Raw genomic sequence first — 25535 nt, 5'->3', positions numbered from 1 at the left:
AAAAAGTCGGCCCAAATTAGAGAAGTCAAATAGGAATTTAGACATGCTGACCAATGTTACATAATTGTAAAGACTCTCTTGGAGATGGTACACTTCGCTGAACTTCAATGAACGCCTCCCTAAAGCTCTGGCCGGTGGCACAGCTAAAATTCAACAGTTCCGTCTCACGAATGTCCTCTGAAAAACTATAAAAGCAGAAAAAACTGTCATGCAGAAACTTCTTAACCTAAAGAAGGATCCAAATTCTGTTTTGGAATCACTTTTTTGATATGGCGTTTAGCATATTCCATTAACACTTCAAAGGTAATATGTTGGCATAGATCTCCTGGAAATTAGCTGTGCAGTCCTGACAAGATAAACCGATAAAGCTGCCACACGATGCTGGCAGCAGTGGAAGGTGAAGAGTCTGAATGAGGAGATGTTTGCTCCGTGCACCATGTCTCTACCGTCACTATTTTATCTAACGCCAACAGCTTCCCACTAATTAAAAGTGCCTTTCTCTCTATGCTGGTGTTTGCATTGCATTAAGTTATACAAGCTGTCCCCTTGAAGTAGAATGTCCTTAACAACTTTAAGATAAGAAAAAATATGCTCTAAAAGTCTCTGGTGAAGCACGCTAAGCTTTACGTTCTGCCCCGGTGTGTTCCATCAGTGTCGAGGGAGACTTTGAAGACCATGGACGCATTTTCGAGCGAGTTGAGGGAATGTAAGCATAATTCTAGTTCAGGGCTGTCTCTGCTGTGGTGGGTGGGGCTTCTGCAGGATAAAGTTAAGGTGGTGTTTTCCCAACAACGATGAATCATACAAGTAGAACAAGGTAATGCATGCATGTTTAAATCAGACACCAGGCATACCAACTGCCCTTACAGATGGATTCAGGCTGTCTGCTGGGAAAATTTCTTTAACAAATCACTACAGGGTAGCAGCAAGAAGTCTGTTTGTGCTCGTTTTTTCTACGTGTGAACCCTCGTAGTGAAGACTTAAACAACACGCAAGGCTAACGAAGGGTGAAGTAGGTGAGGCTCAGGCGTGTCGAACAGATTTTCATCATTTCAAAACCCTGAAACCCTGCGAACTGCAGAGGAAGCCTGTTATAGCTGTTCACTTGATATGTGCGCGCTCCTTGCATGACTATTACACTATTGACTATTAAATGAAAGAAATTGACAATCAGCGTGTAGTCTGTGTGGACATCCAACGTGCACAACCTGTGCGTGAAACGTTGGTGCCTGGTCAGTAAGGGGCCAGTACTCACGGCGTACGAACGACTAGAGTGTGGCGTAAGGACGCCGTACAACAACATGACGTACCTCATAAGGGCGTGTAACTTCCATTAGCCCGCCGAACATTTCACAATACACGAACCACACGCACAACAATGGTACGTTCCATTTTTATGACTTACCAACCTCAAGGGAACCGCAAGACACACCTGCGCTCCCCCTAAGAGGCAGCCGTTCCTCACTCGGACCCTCCGGTGTGTGTAATCAGGGCTTTACATAGAAGGACTCCATTAAGTTAAAGGGATCATATACATATAAAAAGCAATATGTTGTGTCTATAAATGAACAAGATGGAAAGTATGTTGTTTTTTTTAACTTTTATTTACTGAAAGCGATCAACAACAAAATGAATTCTATTTTGTTTACCATACATCCCTGCATTTGTGTCTATGTCAAAGCAAGAAACTCGACAAAAGTTAGTAGGTAAAAGTGTGAAGTTGGTTGTTTGTAATTAATACATTTATAGAGGTTTCCCTTAACAGAGAGGAAAACCTTAAACCTGCATCCGGTTTAAAATGCAACAGTGAAAATAAACCAGCAAGAAATCTCTGACAGAGAAACATGTTTCAACTTTTTTAACCCCATTACTGTTAAAGTAACAAGCAAACATCAATGAGGGATGAAGACCTTGTCCCATAATAACTAGTGTACAGCATTTAAACCATATACCGTATTTTCCGGACTATAAGTCGCCCTTTTTTTCATAGTTTGGCAAGGGGTGCGACTTATACTCCGCAGCGACTTATATTAGAAATAAATTGAAATAAATACATTGTTAACCCTCCTGTTATGTTCATTTGTGAGGAACAGAAATGATGTTTCTGGGTCAATTTGATGTATGGGGTATGTTAAGTGTTAAGAGTATGTTAAGTGACTCAGAGAATCAGCAAACTTTTTTTACAGTAAGATCTTGAAGGCTAACAACATAATATTCTATTTTCCAATGATTTCATAGATTCAGAAATGCAATAAAAATGAAAACTGTTTCTACAAAAACAGGATGAAAACAGAGTATTAGTTGGCAAATGATGCTTCATGAAAGGAATAAATAAATAAGTATGAGAAAGAATTACTGTGAAATTATTAGATAAACAGTCTGCTATGATTGTGTCATATAAGGTTGTGAAAGTTAAAATGCGACTTATAGTCCAGTGCGACTTATCTGTGTTTTTTGCTACTTTATAATGCATTTTTGGGCTGGTGCGACTTATACTCCGGTGCGACTTATAGTCCGGAAAATACGGTAGTTTTCTCTGATGAATCATCTCAACTTGTTTCTTTTCTGTGAATAAATATTAATTTAGTTATTTTAAACTGATGCTTATTTTTTTTACAAAACAAAGTTAACTTTGAAGAAAGTAGTGTGTAATTGTGCCCCCTGCTGGTCTGGAGTCCTTCTGCTTTTGCCTCGTCTCCACACAGAAAGAAATGACTTCCCAGATTTCCTCAGGCGCTCCACTTTTTCCCTTTTTTCCTAATGCAGTTCAGTCGTGAGGTTAATTAATTCCAATCTTTAAAAAGCCTCTTTCACCGATCAGTTATCTTCAAAACAAAGGTGCTCTCTAAATCTTCTTAGTCTGTGAGAAAAAACAAAAAAAAAGGAAGCCAACCTTTAATGTGTAAATCAGTTTTCTCTATTACTGTTATCTTTGAGATCCTTTTCTGTGAGAGATGAAAGCAGGAGCCTCTGCGTATCTGGAAGTGCAAGACTTTACTTTATCCACATGAGTTTTCAGGTTGAATTTGGGGTTTTTGGCAAACAGTAGGGGTCTGTGATGCCTGCATATGTAAGAAACTCAAGAGCTTGAAAGTTGAGCTCAGAAACATTTTCAAGCTTGTGTATTTCATTGAACAATATAAAATGGAGCTGCGCCAAAGCCTTTCTTTTGGGAAGACTTTTGTTTTGCAGTTTACAACAGCTTCATGCACACCAGTGTTTGTGCAGACTGCATGCTACGTGTTTACTCCATGGACAACCTAATTCAGTGAAGCACTTAAAAGGACAGCAATTTGTATTATTTATGTGTCTTTTATGGTGCAATGAATGACCTTGTCTATCCCAGAGGAGGCTTTAGTTAGGGTCCGGCCATCTTATTAATCCCACCGCTGCTGCATCCCCCTGACAAACAGTGATGCTCATCAATCCAGTCAGTCATTTGTCTGCAGTGTCTCTTATTGCCATCATTTGCAGATCCAAGCATCGTCGTGTCTGCACCCCTCTGAACCCGTCACCTGTTCTCCGACTTCATCTTTCCGTTTGTGCTGTTGCTCTTTGAAAATGGCTGCCATTAGAACTGATGATGTCAGAGTTTCAATTATCGGAAGCGTGGCACCATGTTTTGCCACTAAAATTTAACATGACTCTTTATTTATTGGGTTATAGGTAAAGCCCACAATGCTACAGGAATCGATCCATCCATTCATTTTCTAAACCTGCAGTCCCTTGGTCATCGCTGCCTTTAAAATATATATATATATATATATATATGTATATATATATATATATATATATATATATATATATATATATATATATATATATATATATATATATATATATATATATATATAATTGTTTTTTCTAATTATCTATAAGTTTCACATAAGGTTTTTCCGGAGCTGTTTAAAATATTTTTTGACAAAAATATTCAAAACGTTTTATTTCTATATTTTTTGGAAGGAAATACTATTAGTTGCAATGTGGTTTTGGGGTATGAAAACAACAAGGAAATTGTGTTTAATACTAAAGTCCCAGACATTTGCTTGTTTATTGTGGTTTTACAGTCCAAAAACTGAAAAACATTTTCTGATCCGTGACCCAAATTAGGTTACTAAACAAAACAGAACAGACAACCTAGGATACCTACCCAGGACCCAGACTTTGACACAGACAGATCTTCATATCCACAGGGACAAGGCAAAGGTCATGAAGGTCAATATAATGCCTGACAATCTTGTAAACTGCCCCTGGTGGAAGACACTGGGATAACCTGTGTGAGCAGCATCATCTAGCGATGAAAACATCATAGAAAGAATTCTGAAGACAGGAGCCACCTTCATCTTTCTGAAGAAGGTATGAAGATCAAAGCAAAGTCAGTATTTTCTGCTCTGAGTCAGTACGTCTCTGTGGATCTGAGAGACGGACAACTAAACAGCCAGAGATAAATACCAACATCAGGCTTTACTGAATCCTCCAGCTGAAGTGAACCGACTGAGGTAGAAACGCCAACCTGCATGAGGCAGAGAACTGGCCGGCTCTCTGCGGGCAGAGACCCTCAAGAGGTGGACATGGACCCTCTAGGAACGCGTCCAGCACCACAGAGAAGGAGGATGAGGAGAAAACATGCAACACTTCTAAAATGCTTCAGAAAGGATTCCTGGTTAAGTGGCCTCATCTTCACTCATTCCACATGTTTGGGGTCAGAAAACAGAGGACAAATATTTTTGATGCCAATAAATAATAACTGAGATCATTTTTGGCCCATTCTGGAGTTCTGCTATCACCATGGAGGAGGATGTGATGCTGCAGGCGGGATTTGAACGTCTTTCAGGACCTTCATTCAAACGTACGCGCTTTGGTTAATGCGAAGCAAGATCTTCTTCTTTCAGCCACTCGACACCTGAATTAGTTCTGATTCCTCGTTCGTAGCATCGTTTGAAGATGACAGGTTTGGGCGCTCACCTTTTTAACACGACCAGTTAATGTGAAAATGTCCCACAGATCTGCTGTACAGACGTGTTTTCTTGTTTTTGCTCCTTCTTGAAGCCCACCTGACGCAGGGTGCATAGCTGCTTTCTTTCCGTTCTCTGACCTTTCCTGATATGAAAACAATTCCTTCCTGCTAAGTGAAGGAGTCGAGCTGCAGAAGGGGGGAGGCGGGGGGTCTGGTCGGATCGAGGCTGTGTCGTTTTCATCCCACAAATGCAAGGGATGACGCAGAATGCCAACTGTCCCTGCTGGAGCGAATCCCAGAAATCAGACATATGCCTCGCGAGCTCCATGTGACTCCACGACACTAGAATAAAAAAAAATGCGGCATTCTGCATGAGAAAACGTCCACAGCGGCGGCGAAACGCCATCAGCCTGTGAGGGAGAACCATGTCTTTGGTTGGGATGTCATGTGAAAATTTTCCATGAATCTTAATACTCCTCAGGGATTTTCTCCTCCATTTTTTCCTGTAAAAACTAATCAATTTATGCAGAATAATGATGAGTGTCTTCAGTATTTAAATACATTCAACACTTTCCTCTGAATTCAGGAGTTTTTGAACTGTTCCAATGCATAAAGATAAGTGGAAATGATGTTGTACATGGATAATACAGCATGCTTTACCCAACTATTTGATATTGTAAGTCCATAAACAACAGCCTAATCCAGGATTATAACTAACAGAAAAAAAAATCAGTAATAAATTATCGTTGGTGAACAGTTTGTTGGGGATTACTGACTAAAAAAAAACTCTGCTCATATTTTTTTGTTCATTTTTCACTAGCCTATATCACTGAAACTCAATATCATCACTGCTAAAAGTTCAAAGTAAATTAACAGCAGAGCTAAGAGTGTGGGCTCACAGGCATTAATAATTGCGTGTCCTTGGCTCTCTTCTCATTGCACATGTTGTTCAGTCCATTAGCTTTACATATAGAGCTGCACTTCCTGTGATGCAGTTATCTTCAGAAGAGCTGTTAATCATCCCAAATCATGCAGAAACAGCTTATAATGGCCTTCTGTCATGTAATGTGCGCTTTAGCGGTTAATAAAATGATTTGCCTGTTTTTTTATGACATCATGGATATTTCTCATCTCGTCTTGAAACCTCCTGTCTTCAGAGGAGTGGTGACTTCCTGTTGCCTTTCCCGCTGTGCCCTTTTGTTTCAGGTTGTAGAAATGAAAGCCATCTGGGGGCTGCTGTCCACACCAAGACAAGGGAATTAGCTCTCTGAGTGTCCCTTATCTCGCCTCCTGCACACCCCACCCTTTGCACTCCCATTCTCTTCCAGTAATGAGTATCTACCCAATTTAGTTCCTTTTTTCTCCAAAGGGGAATAAATCCGGCACAGTCCTTTGGATGAAAGAACCTGCAGTTCCCCCGCCTCTCGCTCTGTGACCTTAATTGACAGGAAATTGTATTTGTCTGCCTCTCCGTGTGACAAAACAGGTGTCCGGCGGGATTTGCTCTTGATGCTCAGAACAATGACCTTTGTCTTCCTTTCTTCTCCTTGTTCTCCTCTCTTTTTAGCTGCTCCAAAGGGTCCCAAACTCTCGATGACCCCAACCAGGGCAAAGGTAGGGGATACGGTGCGGATCATCGTGCAGGGATTCCAGGTAAAATCCTCTGGGTTATGTGGCATGGGGCTGTAAGAAACCAAAAAAAAAAATTGGGGGTGTGGTTATTGTTCAGGTTTTTGAAGGAGATTGTTTCCCCCTCTGCAATCAGTTTTTTTTACCTAAATACATGTTATGTAGTGCTCCTCTTCTTATCATTCAGCTCAGAAAAAGCAGCTTTTATTGATAAGCAGTTTTCCTTGTGATCGAACTAAAGCAAAAGCACAAAAAAAGTACTTTTAATTTAATCTCATTAAAAGGAAATAAAATGCCGATCGTCTTCTAAGAATAAAAAAGTCACACCGAGCTTTGTGGTATTGTATGACGGAGTATGAGGGCCAACATATTAATAAAAACATCTGTTTACAAGAATAAAAACATAAAATTATGAGAAAAAGTTGTAATTTTACAAGGAAAAGTTGTGCTTTTTTCTGGTTGGTTGTGTAAGACTCCATCCAAATTAGATGCCAACTAAATCCATCAATGCACCTATTTATGGCAATGCATAAGGCTTTATCATAAGAATCTGCGTTCCATGATGCATTTGGACCTGTACCACTGTACTGCCGACGGCGTAAAGAGCTGGAAATCCACTCCGTGTGTCATGAATATTCCTCTGAAAAGGGCCCAGTTTCCTGCAAATTCTTTTAATGTCCAAATACTTACAATAACAACGTTGACTCACTCACCATTTCCTTATTTATGAAACCCACGCTGAAACAACCGCTTACATGCGCTCTACGGCTCTCATACTGATTTGAGATATTGGTTCTTTTTTGGTTGTTTTTTTCTTAGTAAACAGCCTTTTGCCTCATAAATGTATGACTTTAATCATTTAAATTCTCAACTTATAACTTATGAAATAATAACTTTATCATTGTAAAAAATTGACTCTTTTAATCGTAACTCTACGAGTTTATTCCCGTAAAATTACGACTTTTTTGTCATAATATGTCTTTATTCTGGTAAATGTACTAGTTTTTTAGTGGCCCAACACTCATGCTTATCCCAATAACATGACCAAATATAGCAAATATAATTTAATCCATTTGATTAAAAAACAAAAAGTTTAAAATTGTTTATAGGTGGAAGCAACATAACAGTCCATATATGGAACCTAACAGATAGTTTAACCCTGGAGAAACCAGTGTGAAAGAACATCGTAACGCCAGATCTTTTTTCCCCCAGATTATTTTATGACTAGGTCAGGATATTTTTTACAGAATAAATCTTTCCACAGCCACCTTAAAATGTACTTTGGTGTGAAACCATAGTGTTTAGAGAGAAGAGAAGAAAGCAACAAACGGGTGGAGCTTTTCACTCCAAAGCAGGAAGTGAGGAGAAGTTTGAAAATATTCTGGCGTTCCTTAACAAAACTGGAGCTGGAGCAAGGATACATGTAGAGATGTGAGGGAGTTTTGGGTGTTCCTACCTCTAATGATTAACCAGTTCACTCGTTTCCTACCCGTAACAAAAAAAGGGAAATTGAACTAAACAAAATAAACGCTTTAAAGGGATTTTCCAGAAACAAAGCAGCTTTATGGGTTTGAATTGCTGCATTTTATGGTTTGTCCCCAGTAAACCTAAAGGAATTAAAGTTTGTGGGGCTTTTTTTAATTTCGCACAGTATGGTTAAAGTGAATTTACTTCATTTGAACCAACAAAATGATCTCGATGTCTTGATTCCGCTTTCCCTCCTGTCCATAGCATACAGTGTGTGTTATTGACAGAGAAGTCAATAACACACACTGATAAATAGACTTGACTTCCTGCCGTGAGTGTCCTGTGGGTCGTAGTGTCAGTGAAGACAGGCCTGAAGCGGTCGTTTGAAAAGGAAAATGCTGATCCTGAACATGCCACGTGTTTGTCCAAAGCCGGGTCCTCTGCTGTTTGTTCAGAGCGTCACAGACTTACACACCTGCCTCTGTTTGCCCAGTGACCTTGGGATTCTTTGAAAGCTTCCTCTTTGAGCAGGGTCAGGATTGGTTATTACAAACAGGTCTGACTGAGCCTCAAAAAGCAAGTTTCCCTTATCCTTCCACAGACCTGTGGGCTTTAGAGGGCTTCACAGGTAGATAAGATTGTGTGTCAGAGTTCTATTATTTTGTTTTCACCTTTTTATTCTATAAAAAATGCCTCCGTCCGTGTTTGCATGATAATTTAACACCAATAGTTGGGAAGCCACAGTTCCCGATTTAAAACCGAACTGTTTTAAAAATGAATGGTTGTGTCTGTAAGAATCCGGTGAGTTTATGTTGAAACGCGGGTTGTGATCAATTTTTAAAGGATTCATTATTGCTTGTTTTATTACATCACACCAGGCTTAATAAAACGGAAATGTTTCTCTTTATTGGTTCTGAGGTTTTCATTATTGTTAGGTCACACACAAATCATAAAACAAACTAAAAGAAATAAAAAAAAATAAGGTTTGGACCAAATTGAGGGAAAAGTGAAATGTTTCATCCTTAATTAATACATATTTTTAATTATATTGATTTAGCAAACAAATCTTGATTCTGATTCTTGCTGGAGGTTCCTAGTGGTCATTGCCTGCACGGCTTAAGGTCATCATTACTTAAAACATACTTCTTTAAATTTGAATTTAAAAAAAAAACGGTTGGGTTTTTCATTCATACACAGCAAAAACACAAATGTTTTTTGGTGGTTTCTTTAAATTCCTTACGACACTTTAATTAAGACGGAACAAACTTAGTAACATTTCAAAAAGATGTTACAACTGGTTTTGAGACAATCAAATAAATCCCGATTGTTGAGCGATTTGAAAGCATCTTATCTTATGCAATATCTCTAATTAAACATTTTTGTGAACGTTAAATAATTTTAAGCAGAGGCTCACCACAGTGAGTGGTTTTGTTTCAGAGACAAAAGTTTGAAAGAAAACAGATTACTTAAAATCTGAAGACACATTTATCCTAAAATGTATAATTCTAGTATTACTTTAAGAGGATTATGGTCTAGAAATAAGGATAGTAGAATTGTAACATACTTGGGGGGAGGGTGTAAAAATATACCAACTATAAAGATATAAAACTTTTTTGGAGCAACACATGTTTAATTTAAAACATAATATTTCCCAGTGCGATATAACTAAATTTGAGTTTTCTAGCCAATTTTCAAGATTAAATTCTGTTTTAAAATAGCAGTACAACCAGGTTTGTTGAATTATTTTAAGTCAAATTCAAGAATTTTTCACTTTTAGCAGGAGAAAATCATCTTATTTCTTAATTTCTGTACTTCTTTTGAGATGGATGTTTTTTTCCAGTGTAAAAAATTGCAATGCAAAGTAGAGCAAAAGGATTCAGAGGGACATTTTTTAACCTTTTTGATTTAGTTACCCATCACACAGGAAGAAAAAAAATGCATTTGAAAAATGAAGTGTTGATTATTAATGCATGTTGTTAACTTGCTACCGCATTAGGGAAAAATTGGCGCCTGTGTTATTCATGTACGCTTTGCTTTAATCTCTTGGCTGAGGCGCAGACTTTCTCTGAGATCCCTTTAAACCCACTTTCTTTTTTCTTCTCCCTGGTTTTGTCTGTTTCCATCCCACATGATAGAATGAGGTTTTCCCAGAGCCTCTCTTAACCTGGACGCAGGTGGGGGGCCATATGCTGGATGGCAGCACGGAGCGCGAGGGAAGGGAGCTGGTTCTTGAAAGAGTGCCGGCGGAACTGAACGGCTCCATGTATCGCTGCACCGCACAGAATCCTCTGGGTTCCACAGATACGCACATTCGCCTCATAGTCTTTGGTACGTACCTCTGCGGCGGAGAAACGCCGTCACAGTCAAGTGAAGAATGGATGTCACAATATCTAGAGTTTTCATTCTATGGCTGTTCTAAATCAGAGTTTACTGAAATATTCCAGAAACAAATCTGTTCAACTGAGAATCTACTAAAGATGTCTGGCTTTTTTTTGGACACATTCAAACTGTGTGTGGGATTAGTTGGAACAGTTTAGGTACAAATGAATCAATTAATAATTTAACCTTTTTGGCAGGAATGACAGACCTCATTTTTTTTTTAGCACAAAAACAAACAAAGTTGGCATCGTGGACCAAAGACGAAATCAAAAGAGCCTTGCTGTCAGCAGTTTTCTTTGTTCAGAGGCCCAACTGAGGTTACATGTTCTTCAGAATTTGGATGTGTTTGATGTACTGGTGTTGATGTGGGACCTGGATAGCCTTCAGTCTCTATTAAATCTGTGTGTTCTGCTCCTCCGGTACTGTTTGCTCTGGAGAATCCTGGAGGAACCGGGTCTCGCTGGTCAGAGCCTCAGTATACAGAGATTTTTAATGACTGCTGTTTCTGCATTTATTAGATGTGATTCTTCTGTGTCTTTGACACGCGTAGACATAGCTGTGACTCACTTTTCATCTTTTAAACTGTTTTAAAAGCTTTCCAGTGGTCTTTTAATGATGATGATGATGACGTTTTTCGCCCAAGAAGCAATAAAACGTGTTTTTAGGACATGGTATCTGCAGAGCTACAGGAATTCAATAGAAGCAAAAATGGCGAGCGATATTGGAGCTGTCCAGCTGTCCGGTCCTGAGCCAGATGCCAGCTCGGGTGAGGAAAACAAAGACATGGATCTATTTACCCTCATTTCCACTGAGCGGTGGGCGAACATTTCCACTCAAAGTTGGACCGGCATGGTGCGGGTCGTAGACCGATTGCGTAGCTTTGTGTCATAGTCGTGCGACTACAGCAAAAGCAAAGCTATCAAAAACAACAGTGAAGGTCATCCAGCTGCTCTTTTATTCCGCTTGGTTTTCAAAAATGTTTTTATATGAATGTCATTTAATGTTGTTTAAGAGAAGAGGAATATGCTGGCGCTGGTTCGGCGCTTTCTTTCGTCATAAAAACCTTCCGCCAATCAAGGGATTTCACCTGTAACTCCCCCTTTACCAGTCCGTTCCATTTTAAAATGGAAACACTCAAAATAATGGATTGTACCGGACTGTACCACAGCTCTAAGTGAAAACGGGGCTTTTGTCAACGATGATTGCAAATACGAAAATTTATCGTCTCCTCCTGATTCAATTGAATAAATAAATGTTCAGAAATGCAATTTTGAACTTAATTTTTTTCTGTATGTTCTCCATCATCAGACAAATGTCACAAGAACATGTTAAAAACACCAAAAACTCAATTTTCATTGGAGCGGGGCTTCAAAAAGTTCCAACTTGGACTTGGTTTAAGTGACATAGCTTTTTTTTAGGTCAATATCTTCACTGTATCCAAAGCACTGTGGCTTCATTTAATAAAACATGAACACGCTTTCCTCACCATGTAGGCGCTGCAGCACTGCCACTTTAAATACAGAGATTTGAAAACCCTGACAAGAAATGAGACGTTTGAAATCTGTCTGCAGAATAATGACGCTGTGTCACGAATTCCTCGGGTTCCAACTTTTAACCTCTCTTGACAGGAAAATGTCAGGAAAAAACATTATTCTTTGGCATATTTAGTGCATGTTGCTCTTTCCCCTTTTTATTATTGTGCAAAAGCTTGCAGTGTGCACACATTCTTTTGGAGAAACAGTCAGCTGGACTCACTTTTTGTACTTGAGCAACTCTGAAACAAAGCGTCCATCTTTTTTTATGTCCTCCTGCCAGAAACATCCCAGCCGACAGGGTGAAAACTGTGTCACGAGTGCACAAATTACTGAGGAGGTCTAATAAAAGCCAGCTTTAAAGGGAAAGAGCCACTTTAGAGAGGTTGTTACCTTGGCAGGCGTTTTGCTAGAAGGAGCACTAATGTCTATTTAACACCCTGACGCATCCAAAGGTGTCATCGGATACGTGCCTAGTATGGCCCATCTGTCTGTTTGCTCCTTGTAGATTGCCTCCACTTATGCTTGGGGGAAGTAAATGGTGATTAAGTAACCTTGGCACCTTCCCTGGTGGCCTCGAGATGAGATAGTTCCTTCCTCCTGGGCCTGAAGAGATGTTTGGGGACACTGCTCAATTCACCAACTGTTTGATGTACGCCAACAAAAATAATGGATTATAATGAAGACCTGGTTTGGGAACTCACAAACAACCGAGCAGCATTTGCATCCTGCTGATTTACAGCCCCGGCTTTCTCTGCCGCCTATACTCTGAGACAATGGCAGAGTGAGTCAGCACAAGTCAGAGGAAGGCAGGCGGCAGGAAACGCCACACAACCGAACGGGAGACACACAAGATGGGAAATAAAGTTAGTCAATTGTGCAGTGGCAAGCACATGGGTGCATGAGGAAAGTGCACGGATTAATGTCAGTGGGTGGTTGCAGAGGGACCGGGGAGGTTTCACTCGCTCCTATAACTTCTCTCTGCTTATACATGAAGTCTGGCTTCCAGGCTTCAGCTGCAGCTCGCACTTCAGTTTAGCTGTAAATTTCAGAATCATAACTAGAAATGTTCATATTTATCGAAGACCCTCTCCGGTGAAAATGGTGTTTTTAACGTGTTCTTGTGGCGCTTTTCTGATGATTCAGGACATTTACGAGGAAAATTAAGCTAAAATTTGCATTACTGAGTATTTTTTTTAATGTAAATTGTTGTAGATCGGGAGCAGACGAACAAATGTAATTTCAAAAAAATTCTAAGTGTGACTTAGAAAATATGCAAGCTCCCTGCTCCCCCCTTTCTGATCATCCACCTGCAGACAAATAGATCTATGAACGTCTTTGTTTTCCTCGTCTGAGCTGGAATCTGGATCTAAACTGTACAACTGGATGCTTCAGTATTGCTCACCATGTTTGCTGCACCAGTAATGTTAGGTTGGGGGTGTAAAGGGCTCTAAGCTAGTGGGAAACTGTGATGATGGGAAGTAGGGGAAGGCTTACTAAGTGCCTATGGTCTTGCCCACAAGTCAGAGGGGAATTTCTGAAGAATTCATGCTGCTCTGCAGAAACTATGTCCTAGAAAACTGCACTGTTTGTTTGTTTTTGGCTTAAAATAATAATCATTTTAGAACGACGACTACGAAGACTTTAAAAAAGTCCAAAAGATAACTGAAGTGGGACTTTAAATACACAGATACGTTATAAAACCACATTTTAAAGTAAATCAGACAATTATTTTGAGTGAACAAATAAATGTGTCAGATTATAACATGATAAAAAGCTCCTCTGTCGTTTGTTAAGTTGGACCCGTGTGTTGGTGGTTTCCTTGTCAACGGCGCTGCAGCGCAGTGCAGACAAAAGAAACATTCCGAGTTCTGCTCAAGGTTGTTTTTTCTGTCAGTCAAGACAAAATAAGGCACATTAGCAACTTCATCCCCGGTTAGGAGTCTGACGCCGAAGGCTCACACCTTTCTGAAGATGAGGAGAAGGAAAAACTCAGTGTAGTTGAACACGCATGTGCAGTGAGTGATGTGTGTATCAGAGGATTTGATTTGCTGTCTGCATGTCAATCAAGTGACAAACGTGACAGCGAGTTGGCTGATTGGTTGCCTTTTTTTTGTATCTTTAATAATTTCACATATGGCTCACGATCACTACCTTTGGTGGATCAGGATCGACGCATTGGGCCCGCTGGTTCAGATAGTCCTGGTGGTTCTGTTCGTGGATCCATGAATCCTCTTCAGTCTGCATCTAGGAAACTTTCTTTAGTTTCCTTAAAGGTTCCTTAAATGTCACATGGCTGTCTTTTATTTTCTTTCTGCTGCTTCTCATTCCAGCAAACTTCTTTTTCTTATTTTACTGATCACTCGCTGTCGCCATAGCAACCACATTGTCTGATTCCATGTTTCTTCTCTTTGTCTTCCCAACAGAAAATCCAAGCATGATGAAAAGGAATCAGAACAGTAAGTGTTTCTCTTTTGAGTGAGAGGGCTTTTTTTTATGATTTGTGTATAAAACATTAAACTGCATTTCATTTTTTTTAACATTTATAGTGTCGACAGGTGGAAATGTTTGATTCTGTTTGTGTTCCACATCTAAGTAACAAGAGGGAGATTGAGGCAGGATTAGTCCATGACGGTGTTCAGCAGCAGCAGCAGCAGCAGCCGCCTCTCCCCGTGACTAATCTTGCCTGTCACTTTTGGTTGAGTGCGAGATTATTGGCGTTTCATATGTGCAGTTGTGGCTCTTTTGCGGCTTCTGGGATTATCGTATGTAAAGATGAGGGATTGTGAAGAGAAGCCGCAGAGATGTGGCAACCACCTCTCCATCTCTGCTGCTTTCCGTCTCTTCCTCCCACTTTCCCGTTTAATCACTCCGTCGGTCCTTCCCGCCTCCCTGCTCTCCCGTTCTCCCAGTGTCAGTCTCCCCAGCAGCATCATCAATTTCATGTTGTTGTTTCACGTTTGTCGCTGCCTCATTTTTCTCCTCTCATTATGTTTTCTCCACTTCCAGCACATCATTTTTTTCCCTTTATTTCTTATTTTTGCACATTTCGCCTCTGGCTTAGCTCACAACCTCCGATTTGACGCTGATTTTCCATCACGGGGAGTGTAGATTATGCTGTAGTGTGGGAAACATTCAGCTCTGACTAAATAACAAGAGTTTGGAGCCTTGACAGATGGGCCTCTGAAGCATGAAGTGCTTCATGACTCACCACCACTAAATTGAGAGTGCGACCTTATAGAGATAAAATCAAAGCTGGGATGCGGTCAAAGAAAAAGGGTAGAAAACCGCGAGAGAACCATTTAATTGCTCTCTTTTTCTTGTTCATTTTAATGAACATGTAAGAAAAGTGAAGTAAGACTGGCTTCCAGCAAATTCTCATTGATCGATTTCTCTGCACAAAAGACTAAACTGCTGTCACATTCCTACAACCTGTGAAAATGTTAGACAGCTTTGCTCCATGTCGGGGTCACCTGCAGTCTTAAGTCTTTAGCTTTACCTTTTACTTTGAATGCGTAAGTTTACACAATAAATCTTTTTAGTCATTTTTGTGTTGCATTTTTCTGTTTTTGTGTTTGTCTGATCAGTACAGGGATGTCTGTTCTGCCCCCTAACCCTTTTAAAGAGGGCATTTGTGTAAAAGACACCGTATTCCCTCTGGATCACGTGATATAAATGTTTCAGGGCAGCTTCACTACGGTGGCCCTGAAGTAGGAATCACTCAATCTTCTAGACATTTTAAAGATCACGACAATTAAAAAATTTAAAAAAAGGAAAAACAACAGCATTGCGTTTTAAAAATCTAAGCAAACTTCCAAAAACTAAAACGTTAAAAAAAAATGTGTATATATATATATATATATATATATATATATATATATATATATATATATATATATATATATATATATATATATTTATGTATTTCGGGAAACAAAATACTTTCCAGAAATCAAAATAAAATATTAAAAACCGAAACAAAGTAAGAAACTGTAAAAGGTATTCCAGGAGACCACAGATTGGATGATGAGGAAAGCAGAAGGATGTTTTACCTGAACTGTAAAGACTTCATTGATCAGTGGGCGTGGCCGGAAGCGTAAAGATATATCTTCTGTAGGAAGATACCGCGTTGCTGAATAACTTCCTCTTGAAAAGGTGAACAAACATCATCTTTTAAATGAATCGGTTAGTTCAAAAGGGGCCCAAGTCCAAGACATTTGTTTTTTCCAGGAAATGATTTTAATTGCATAGCTTAAAGGGAGGTTACACCAAATGATTCATACTTTACCCAGATTTAGCACCAGTTCATAGCTTACAAATGCTATAATATGAAGTACCTCACTTTTATCATTTCAGAGGACTAGCAAACTAAAGTCTCTGGACTTGGGCCCTTCTTGAATTAAACAGGGGCTCTGCCATATTGGATAACTAGTGCTGCCATCTATGGGATAAAGCTAAACTCATGCAAGAGAGGCCCAAGTCCAGGAATTTTGCACTTAATGCATATAAATGTCGAGCATAGTCAATACATAACAACAGACTTGTGACTTTTTTGCACATAATCAGATCTGTTCTATAGTCTTCAAGGGAAAAGCTTTTCCCTTGAAGACTATAGAACAGATAATATCTCTATTTTGAAGAATTATGGACTTGGGCCCCTTTTGAACTAACCGATTCAATTAGCGATGTCCCATGATACCTACCTTGGTTTCTTTTTTTTTGCATCATTTTTTTAACATTTTATTTTGATTTCTGAAAATTATTTTGTTTTCCTTTTTATCTTGTTTCATGTTTTTAGAATTGTGCTTTGGTTTTCTTGTAATGTGTTTTGATTGTAGACTCAACGTGTGTGTTTTTTTTTTTTTATTGTGACCTGATTTGCTTTTTTAATTGTGCTTTAGAGACCGACCCAATTCGATAAAATTTGTGTTTTTAACATGTTGTTGTGGCATTTTTTTGATGATGGAGGAAAAAATGAAGCTAAACTGTATTTCTGAGTGTTTCTTTTATTCAAATGGTTGTGAACCAGGAGCAGAAGAACAAATACCGTTTGAAAAGATCGTATTTGTCACGTAGAAAATACGCTGGGCTGATGCATCTACTTTCAGACAAATAGATTCATGAACGTCTTTGCTTTCCTCGTCTGAGCTGGAATCTGGATCTACCTCTGATTTTGCTGCACTGCTAGTTAGGCTGAGGGTGTGAGGGGCTGTAAGCCAGCAGGAGAGAGTGTAAACGTATAGCTCATTTGAGGGTGACGGGAAGGGGGAAAGGGATTGCTCCTAAAAAAAAAGGGACTTTAATAGGTTTCTGCGTCGATTCATTTGTTGATGTGATTTGTACTTCAGGGCCACCGTACGTCACCGATGTTAGGGGTTAAAAACTTTTTCTCTTCATGTGAGCCGAAGTCTTCATGAATATAGTTTTTATTTTCATAAAATAAAATAAAAATGTACTAAACTGAGATTGGAACTTCAGTTACAACTTAGAAATGATAAAGAAATCCTAACCATCTGTATTGTCGTTATTGTTTAGAGTGACAAGCTGTTAATGGTCTGGAAAATGTTCTTTAATGACATAATAATTACCCACTGCATAATCTCTGGTGCATGTGTCTGAATCTGATGCCCAAGCTCGTCATAGCTGCGAGTGAAAACAGCTTCCCGGGCAGATGGGAGGCAGAGCTCTCCTAAGCTGAGCTGTAGCCATTCTCAGAAATCCAGAGCTCTGAGAGGAAGAAGCTTTAACCTCTTCTGTACTTCCTCTGGAAGAAAACCTCACCTCTATGTTTTAGCTCTAGTTCCTTCTTTTCATTTCACTGCTTTTACTTTTATGGCATTCATATCCTACGGATGCAAATGTAGGAATGCAAATGCGATGGCGAGCGCTGAAACAGGAGTGAGGAACAGAGCAGGAACAAAATTAGGTCAAAATGGACACACAGACAAGTCAAATCGGTGTACCACACGGCCCGAGAGGCGGCTGCGGCGTGCGGGCCGAACGTCCAAAAACCCGCCGCCGTCCATCAGTCACAAAAAACTCCATTTCCTTCATTAACTCCGGTTTTTAAGCATCTGAAACAAAAATGTTTTCTGTTCTTAAAAACTCAAATTCAGGTTTGACCAGTGACAAAACTAAATCACGACGCTCTATTATGCTATAATAAATATACAAGACAATTCAACTTTGAGTAAATAGAGTAAATAGCCTTCATTAGAGCCAATTTCCACTTTATTCTAAAAGAATTCTTTAATTAGTGAGTTCTTAATGAGAGCAAAAACAAAAAAAACTTCGTTTTTTTTTTTAACACGTAATCAAATGTCCAATAAGAATTCATAAAAATCAGGTAAAACCACAAACATGCAGCCGGAACAGTGTGGATGAAGATCTGTGTTTGTCTGTTTCGATGTGATGGAAGCCATAGAATCAAAGTGTTGATCCAAATAAAGCAGCAATGTTGCCCCAGACCAGGACAGGAAGAGATTCCAATGATGACAGTTTCAGAATTGTCTGAAACCCTCAAAGGTTCATGCTTTCAACAATGCTTTAGTTTGTGAAGCAGCATTTTGTTCAGTAAACCAGTCCACGGCATCATGTTTGCATGTGTTTCCGGTTTTTTCCCCTCTATATCTTTCCTTTTATTCAAAGCTGCTGGTCAGATGTTAAACTTGTCCAGACAGATAAGAGCTGTTGGACAGATTCTACTGTTACAACATGGGGCTATAACTTATAACTTTAGGCTAAACTTTATTTATATTGATTATATTTATATCAGTTTTTTGTTGGACCGAAAGGCGCTTTATAAATTAATATAGTTTGAAGTCTTGAAGTTTGATTATAGAGGAGCGTACAACATAGCAGATAGAGAACATCCACCCGCCGGGCAATTACGTCTGCCACCCAGGCCAGCAGGACCGCCACGGGGGCCCCAAAGCCAGAGAGCGGGGACGCACAGAGGGACAGGGAGTGCAAACTCAAGATCTTCCAGAAATATAGCCCCACACCCATAGTGACCCTGCCCCCAGAGAGCACCCCACCACCGAGTGGTTCTGACCATCCCCCCACTTCACTCCAGGCATGGGCCAGGAGAAAGCAAGGCAAGGCCCGGCCACCCCTACCCAGGGGGATGACGCTAAAGTAAATGGTGGTCCCCAAAGAGCGTTGTAAACACGGCCTGACCAGGCTCACCCACTGTTGGTATTTTAGCTGCAGCTAAAGCTGTTTTGGGAAAAGTCCCGCCCCTTTAACTGTCTCCACCAATCATTCTTGGAGGCTTGATCACATGTCATCAGTCTGACCAATCAGAAGTGGTTAAAGTCTTCACTTCCTTGTTCCAATTCTGCTCATAAAGTCTCTCAGTTCCAACAAAAATACCAGCTAAAGCTCGTCTTTAGCGGTGTAGCTTTCCACAGAATCTGGTATCAGACCGTGGAACAATTGAACAAAAGAATGAAGCTCAGCGACGCTAGTCTTTCTGCATTCGGTGGCTGTTTGCACTACATCTCCCATGATGCATTGGGTTAAAGTGACAGCGTCTCAGCGCACAATGAGTCATCGTTGTTAAACGTCTTGAAACCACAACGAACACACATCAAACAGTTTTTAAATCTTCTAACTTAACTTTTATTACATCTTTTAGTAAAAACAGCTGCAGCTTCCAGCTTTTTCTGCCACAATTATCACAAAAATGCACGTGAGATCATGGAGGGACTATAGATCAATACAGACTATGAGTTTCTCCTTTTTTTTTTAAATTTTTAGATGCTGGTGAGCCGCGGGATTTTTGTCAAGGTTAAAGTGTGCCGTGGCTCAAAAAAGGTTGAAAAACACTGATCTAATGTGTGTTTATGAGCGTGTGTGTGCGTGTGTGTGTGGGATAGTACACTTATCAGCTGTTTTAACCAAACTAAGCGCAGATGATGAAAGTTAAATTCCAACACCTCCAAAGTGACCTAATGTTGACACAACCCCTGCTTTCTCTGCTCTATAGTGTCAGTTCCTCTCATGTTCTTTTGCATTTGCATCGATGGGAGAATTAAGGTCAAATATATTCCCTAAATTACAAAAATAAATTCAAAAATATCATGAAACAATACTTTGTAAGTAAATAAAACTAAAATAAAGAAGGAATAGGGAATATAGGTTGAAAAAAGGAAGTATAAAAATGTGCAAACTGTTGGATAATCAAAAAAGCTAATGAAAAGATTATGGATCAGTCAAAGATGTAAAACTGATATTTCAATTCCATTATTGTAAGTAATTATTGCAAAACCGTTTCCCTGGGTTTGGTGGCATTTATTGGCGGGTTGGTTTCTGCACCTGTTTAGGCATTTTAGGTGTAGCAGATTAACTCATCTGTTACAGGAGGGAAAAAAACGAACATCTTGCCACAGAAATGAGTCCCAGTTGTCAAAGAGAAATCAATTTGGCAGAAATGCTCAGCAGTCTGAGCCAACAGTTTCAGGCCAGCATATGGCTGTGTGACTTGAATCCATAACTTTAGACTGGAAAGGGACCTGAAAATATGATTTCCTTCCTCGTATGAGGCACTAGGAAAGTGAGATTAAACACTTTTTGCAAAAAATAGCTTTTTATGGCTGATTTCTTATGAATTTTGAATGAACAAAGTGTCCAATTATATCCAAATTAAGAAAATGCAAATGGAAAAGCAGACTAACGGGGATGCATTTAGCTGACAGGCCAAGCTGTTAGTTAGCCACCCAGCAGTGCAGCGAGTCGCTGTGGTTGTGACTGTGCTTTAGCCACAGTCTTGGCAATCTAAACTGTTTATGTCAGCGTAGAAAAACCTACAGCCCATAACAACTTTCCACCCACAGCCTCCTCCGTTCCACAGCGAGATATCCACCAGGGAGCTTCAGGAAGAGCAGAAATGAGAAATGAGAAATGCTTCTGCTGACCTTGGATTGACAAGTACAGTTAGAACAACATAAAAAAAGGGTTTATTCCACATGCCACCTGTTTTATGTATAAAGGTGGGGCTGGGGACACTTCGCCGGATGCTGGCGCCGTGGCATAACTATGCTGCGGATCATTATTTGCACCTCAAAGAAGCTTTCCTATAAATATTTCCGTGGTTTGAATTTATTCATGTGCCTACAGAATTGTGTGTAAGTGTTATGCAGAGCACACAACCCTCACGAAGTCTGTATAAAATTGCAATCATTAATATTCAGCCTATTTTTCTGGATAGCTTCCATGTTAAAATATGGAAAAAATATTTGGAGGAGATTTACAAACCAAAAGACACATTTCTGTCATTATGAAACCAAAGCTGAATTAAAGAGAGCGGTGTTGCATGGCCCATAGGTGCCAATGGCGTGTTTCCTGTTGGTGTTATCTCCATAGCAACCATTTCATTTTTTGGTCGTCTGGGTGTGACGGACAGGTCTATGTAGTTTATAGAAGTATCTGCAAAAGTACATTGTTGGATTTCCTTAGCAACAGAGGATAATTGTTAACCACGCCCATATTCTTAACAACGTATGATGTATACCAATTATTCACGTGTTCAATTTTTACAATCTTTTGGTAAAAAACTTGTAAAAATTTGTGAGAAACGGGGAAACATTTGCCAGCTCGCCATGTGAAATCTATAAACTCTAAAACCAAGTAGCTTCCTGATGATCCTGGAGGAGTTAAGAGGTGATAGATCAAAATCTATAGTTTCTCGAGTTTTAATTTGTAGGTCGTACCAAAAATCCAAGATTTGAGGCCTCTTCCTGATAATAATAATAATAATAGTTTTTCATTACATGGCACCTTTGTTTGCACCCAGGATCGCCATACAAGTAAAGAACAATAGATAAAACAAATACACAAATAAGAGTTATTTAAATTCAAATTATAAATTAAGTGGGATCGACATCCAAGTCTGAAGATGTAGGCTTTGGGATTTTTAGAAAAACTGAGGGAGTGAGTCCACGTTCCATAAATCGGAGGGAAAGGCTGAGGAGATGAGGCGAGCGGTGGGTCCAACCAGCTGGAGGGGGGAGGAAGACCTGAGTGGGCGGGGGGGATAAGGTCAGAGGGACATGGAGGGGTGATGTTATGGAGGGTTTTACCGACTTTGCCACAAAATTGCCAGCACGGCATACGTCCTGTGGCCATCCCATAAGAATTTTCAAACTTTGGACAAAAATCATTTTTGTTTTTTCTATTTCTCCTGTTGTGATGTCATCATGGGTGGGGGTGGGGGGTTAAATGTTGGTGAGTTTTTGAACATGTGGCAAAGACAGAAGAATTCAACAAAAATCAATCCGTCCCTGCGGTTCAGGACTGATGCAGGACAGAATTACACAGATGAAGTCTGTTTATGATGCGTATTATTTTTGTATCTCTGATTTACACAAAGTAAACAGTCCACACTGAAGGACTTGTGCACACGGTTACACACAGCTGTTCCGCAAATATTGCAAAAACATGAAATGAACACAAAGAAAAAAAAACATTTCATTTTATTTCACAAGGACATTTACAAACAACTGCAGGCACTGAAAATCAGAGCAAATATCGTCTGACAGACAAACGTTTCTACGTCCGTCTTTTGGAGGGAAAAGCTTGCAACCCAACGTGTTTTTATTTTGTTTATCGTGCCATGTTGAAAATCACAAAACTCCTTTTTTTTTCCTCCAAACTGTTCTGATCCGGCGTTTAACTTGAGCATGTGGTTTTGACCGTGTTTACATGCCTGGATGCTCAGAGCTGCTGTTGTGTGACTGGCTGCTTCCATGATTGCATCACTGTGCAGTTCAACAGGTGTAAATAATGTTGTGGTGTGGGAACCGCAGAGATCAGGTGTGCTGAACAAGATGAAATTCAGACCAAAAAATGCATACATAAAGTATGGCATAAAGTCGAAGATTGGATATGGTTATTAAAGGAAATTCTTAAAGAAGTGAAGAAGGATTCAAAGGCAAATTGAAAGAGAAATATATGGCATAAATATACAGTTGACCTTTGTCAATTCTGCTAATTAACATGTTTCTTGTACCTGTTTACAAACCCAAAGCACAAAGATTTAAAGATAATCTCATTCAGAAAGATTGGGTTCACTCCGATAACCCCAGAAAGGTCAAATATTTATTTTAAAAAACACATGGCGGCACAAAGTTCTTAAAGTCCCACTTCGATCATCGTCTGATCTATTTCCAAAGCCTTCCTGGTGGTCTTTTAATCACAATGATGCCATTCTTAGCCCAAATCTAAAAAACCTGTGTTGTTTTCTAGGCCATAGTTTCTGTAGAGCGCCAGGAGTTCATTAGAAATTCACCTCTGAGGACCATGAAGCAACCCCGCCCCCCCTTCCCCATTAATGAGAGCTCGGAGCGGGAAGGCCCGGCCAGCAAAGACAATCGTGAACGTGAACGGCATTTTTTCGTCTAATCCTGATTCACAACAATTTGAATAAAGAAATACTTAGAAACGTTATTTAAATATACTTAGTTTTCTTAAAAAAACGTCCTCCATCACCAGAAAAATGCCACAAGAAAGTGTTAAAACACCATTTTCATGGGAGCGGGTCTCTTAATTAATGTGATTATTTGACAAAGTGCAGCTTTCAGTGAAAAAAGATTTCTCTGGGAATGGAATGGTTTATAATGCATCAGTCAGTAATGTTGAATTGCGGGCGGCCGTGATGCAGCGGTAGGGCGGTCAACCCATGGTCGTACGATTGCAGGTTTGATTCCCGCTTGCAAGCCCATGTGTCGAAGTGTCCTTGGGCAAGACGCTGAACCCCACCTTGCCTCTGGTAGGAGGTTGGCGCCAGTGTTTGGCAGCGGAGCCGCCATCAGTGTGTGAATGTGTGTGTGAATGTGTGTGTGTGTGTGGGTGAATGAGACTGTGACTGTAAAGCGCTTTGGGCCTTTGAAAGAGGGTAGAAGGCCCTATATAAGTATTCACCATTTGAATGATGCATAATGTTGTGTGTAAATTAATATATATGTATTTAAAACAAATTAAGGAGAAAATAATTGTTTACTAAGCTGAACTTGGTGATAACTTTTTCATCTTGATGATTCAATTGTTGACCAGATCTTTTGTTTTCTTTCAGTAGAATTCTAACCCTTCTAATTCCATCACATCATTTTATTTTCTGTTTCTATGTCCTTGTTGGACAAGAATGCTCTTTGTATGCGTATATAAATCAAATCAAACGCACAGAGCTTTACCTTGAAACAGCAAATAGCAAAACTCCGATTCTCTCTGCCTTGCATCGTCTTTGAAAAAGGTTAAAGATGAGAGGATAACAGAAGGCCATCTTTCTGTTCTCTGCTTCTTCAGATGAAGCCACACCCACTCGTGCGCTCGGACTGACGTGGATCGCCGTCGTCTTCACAGTGACGGTGGAGCTGACGTGAAAACCCCCCTTCTGCACACATTTACATAAACACACACACGGCCCACCGCCCTGAGCCTTCTACAGTCATCAACAGACCCTCCATGAGTCCTTCAACCAGGAAACAGCGCCACCACATGGCGGCGTCACATCGTTTGTTTGTTTTTTTTTTAAACAAAATAATAATCAAGGATAATGTCAAAGAACTCTGTGATGAACACGATGGTAACCTCTTCCTGCTATATAGCCCCCACTCTCTTACCCTTTATTGTTTCCTGACCCACATATGCCTGTTGATTAAAGAAAATCTGTTGGTTTAAAAGGAAGGAAAAAAAAGAATTTGTATTTTATTTTGATAAGTCTCCGTGTTATTAGTGTTGATTGAAACCTAAAAAAAAAGGAACTGGCTTCGACGGCGCCTCCCCATCAGCCACTCCCATCTGTCACATGTCCTAGGATGCACCAGATTAGCGACAAGCTGATAAACCACAGGAGAACAGACCCACAGATGCTTCAAGGCGACCTTCTTTTTTAATATTTTAATATCTTTTTTTTTTCTTTTTTTTTGATGGCTTAGAATGTACAACAAGATTTAACTGGATTGAGAAAACCTGGACAAATCTCATTTTTGAGTGTATTTTGTGTACATCTGTGTAAATACTGAAAAATAATTAAAGAGGTTATATGGGGTTATGGTGAGGGGCGGTTATGAAACTGTCAGGAGTTCACACTTCTTCACCTTTATTTGTACGTCAGTCAACTCTGTTTTTTGAGATATCCTCGGCTGTGAGGTTGGAAACATTTATTGTCCTTCTGTTTCTTGCTTAGAACTTTTCTATCTGTACGACAGGTCTCCAAGAACAGAGTTTGAAAAAAAAAAATCTACCATATGTCTACTGTTTTGGGATTGTGGTGCATGTGAGGTTTGAAGATGATTTCTCCTTTTGGTGTGTTGCAACTGACAGCACTGCAACTCTTTGTCACTAGCCTGTAATCCAGCTATTTACCTGTAAGCTACATTGTGTACAACACTGACTCTTCCCCAGACGTTTGCAGTTGGAGTTGGATCATTTTAGCCGCCGTTCCGATGAGGAGCTCACCTGAGGCAGCTTGTGTAAACAGGGTTGTTGCATTTGTTTCATATCACCTGCATTAAAATGAAGAGATCCTAAAACCCGCAAGCCTTGACTTTGCTTACAAATGCTTTGGTGCA

At 39.8% G+C, this 25535-nt stretch overlaps 1 protein-coding gene across 1 annotated transcript in view; it reads left to right on the top strand.

The window, feature by feature from the left end:
- LOC101166218 (immunoglobulin superfamily member 21) overlaps window positions 1-25496 on the top strand; it is a gene marked incomplete in the record, with an annotated part of 226269 nt that extends 200773 nt beyond the window's left edge. Inside the window, 4 exon segments of the mRNA XM_023955299.1 lie at window positions 6525-6610; window positions 10189-10381; window positions 14391-14423; window positions 24268-25496. Coding sequence (XP_023811067.1) covers window positions 6525-6610; window positions 10189-10381; window positions 14391-14423; window positions 24268-24344 — 389 coding nt within the window.
- Between the last annotated feature and the right edge of the window lie 39 nt (window positions 25497-25535).

Source organism: Oryzias latipes, chromosome 5 (assembly GCF_002234675.1).
Source record: "Oryzias latipes chromosome 5, ASM223467v1".
NCBI classification, from domain to species: domain Eukaryota; kingdom Metazoa; phylum Chordata; class Actinopteri; order Beloniformes; family Adrianichthyidae; genus Oryzias; species Oryzias latipes.
This window is presented reverse-complemented; position numbering and strand designations above follow the sequence as displayed.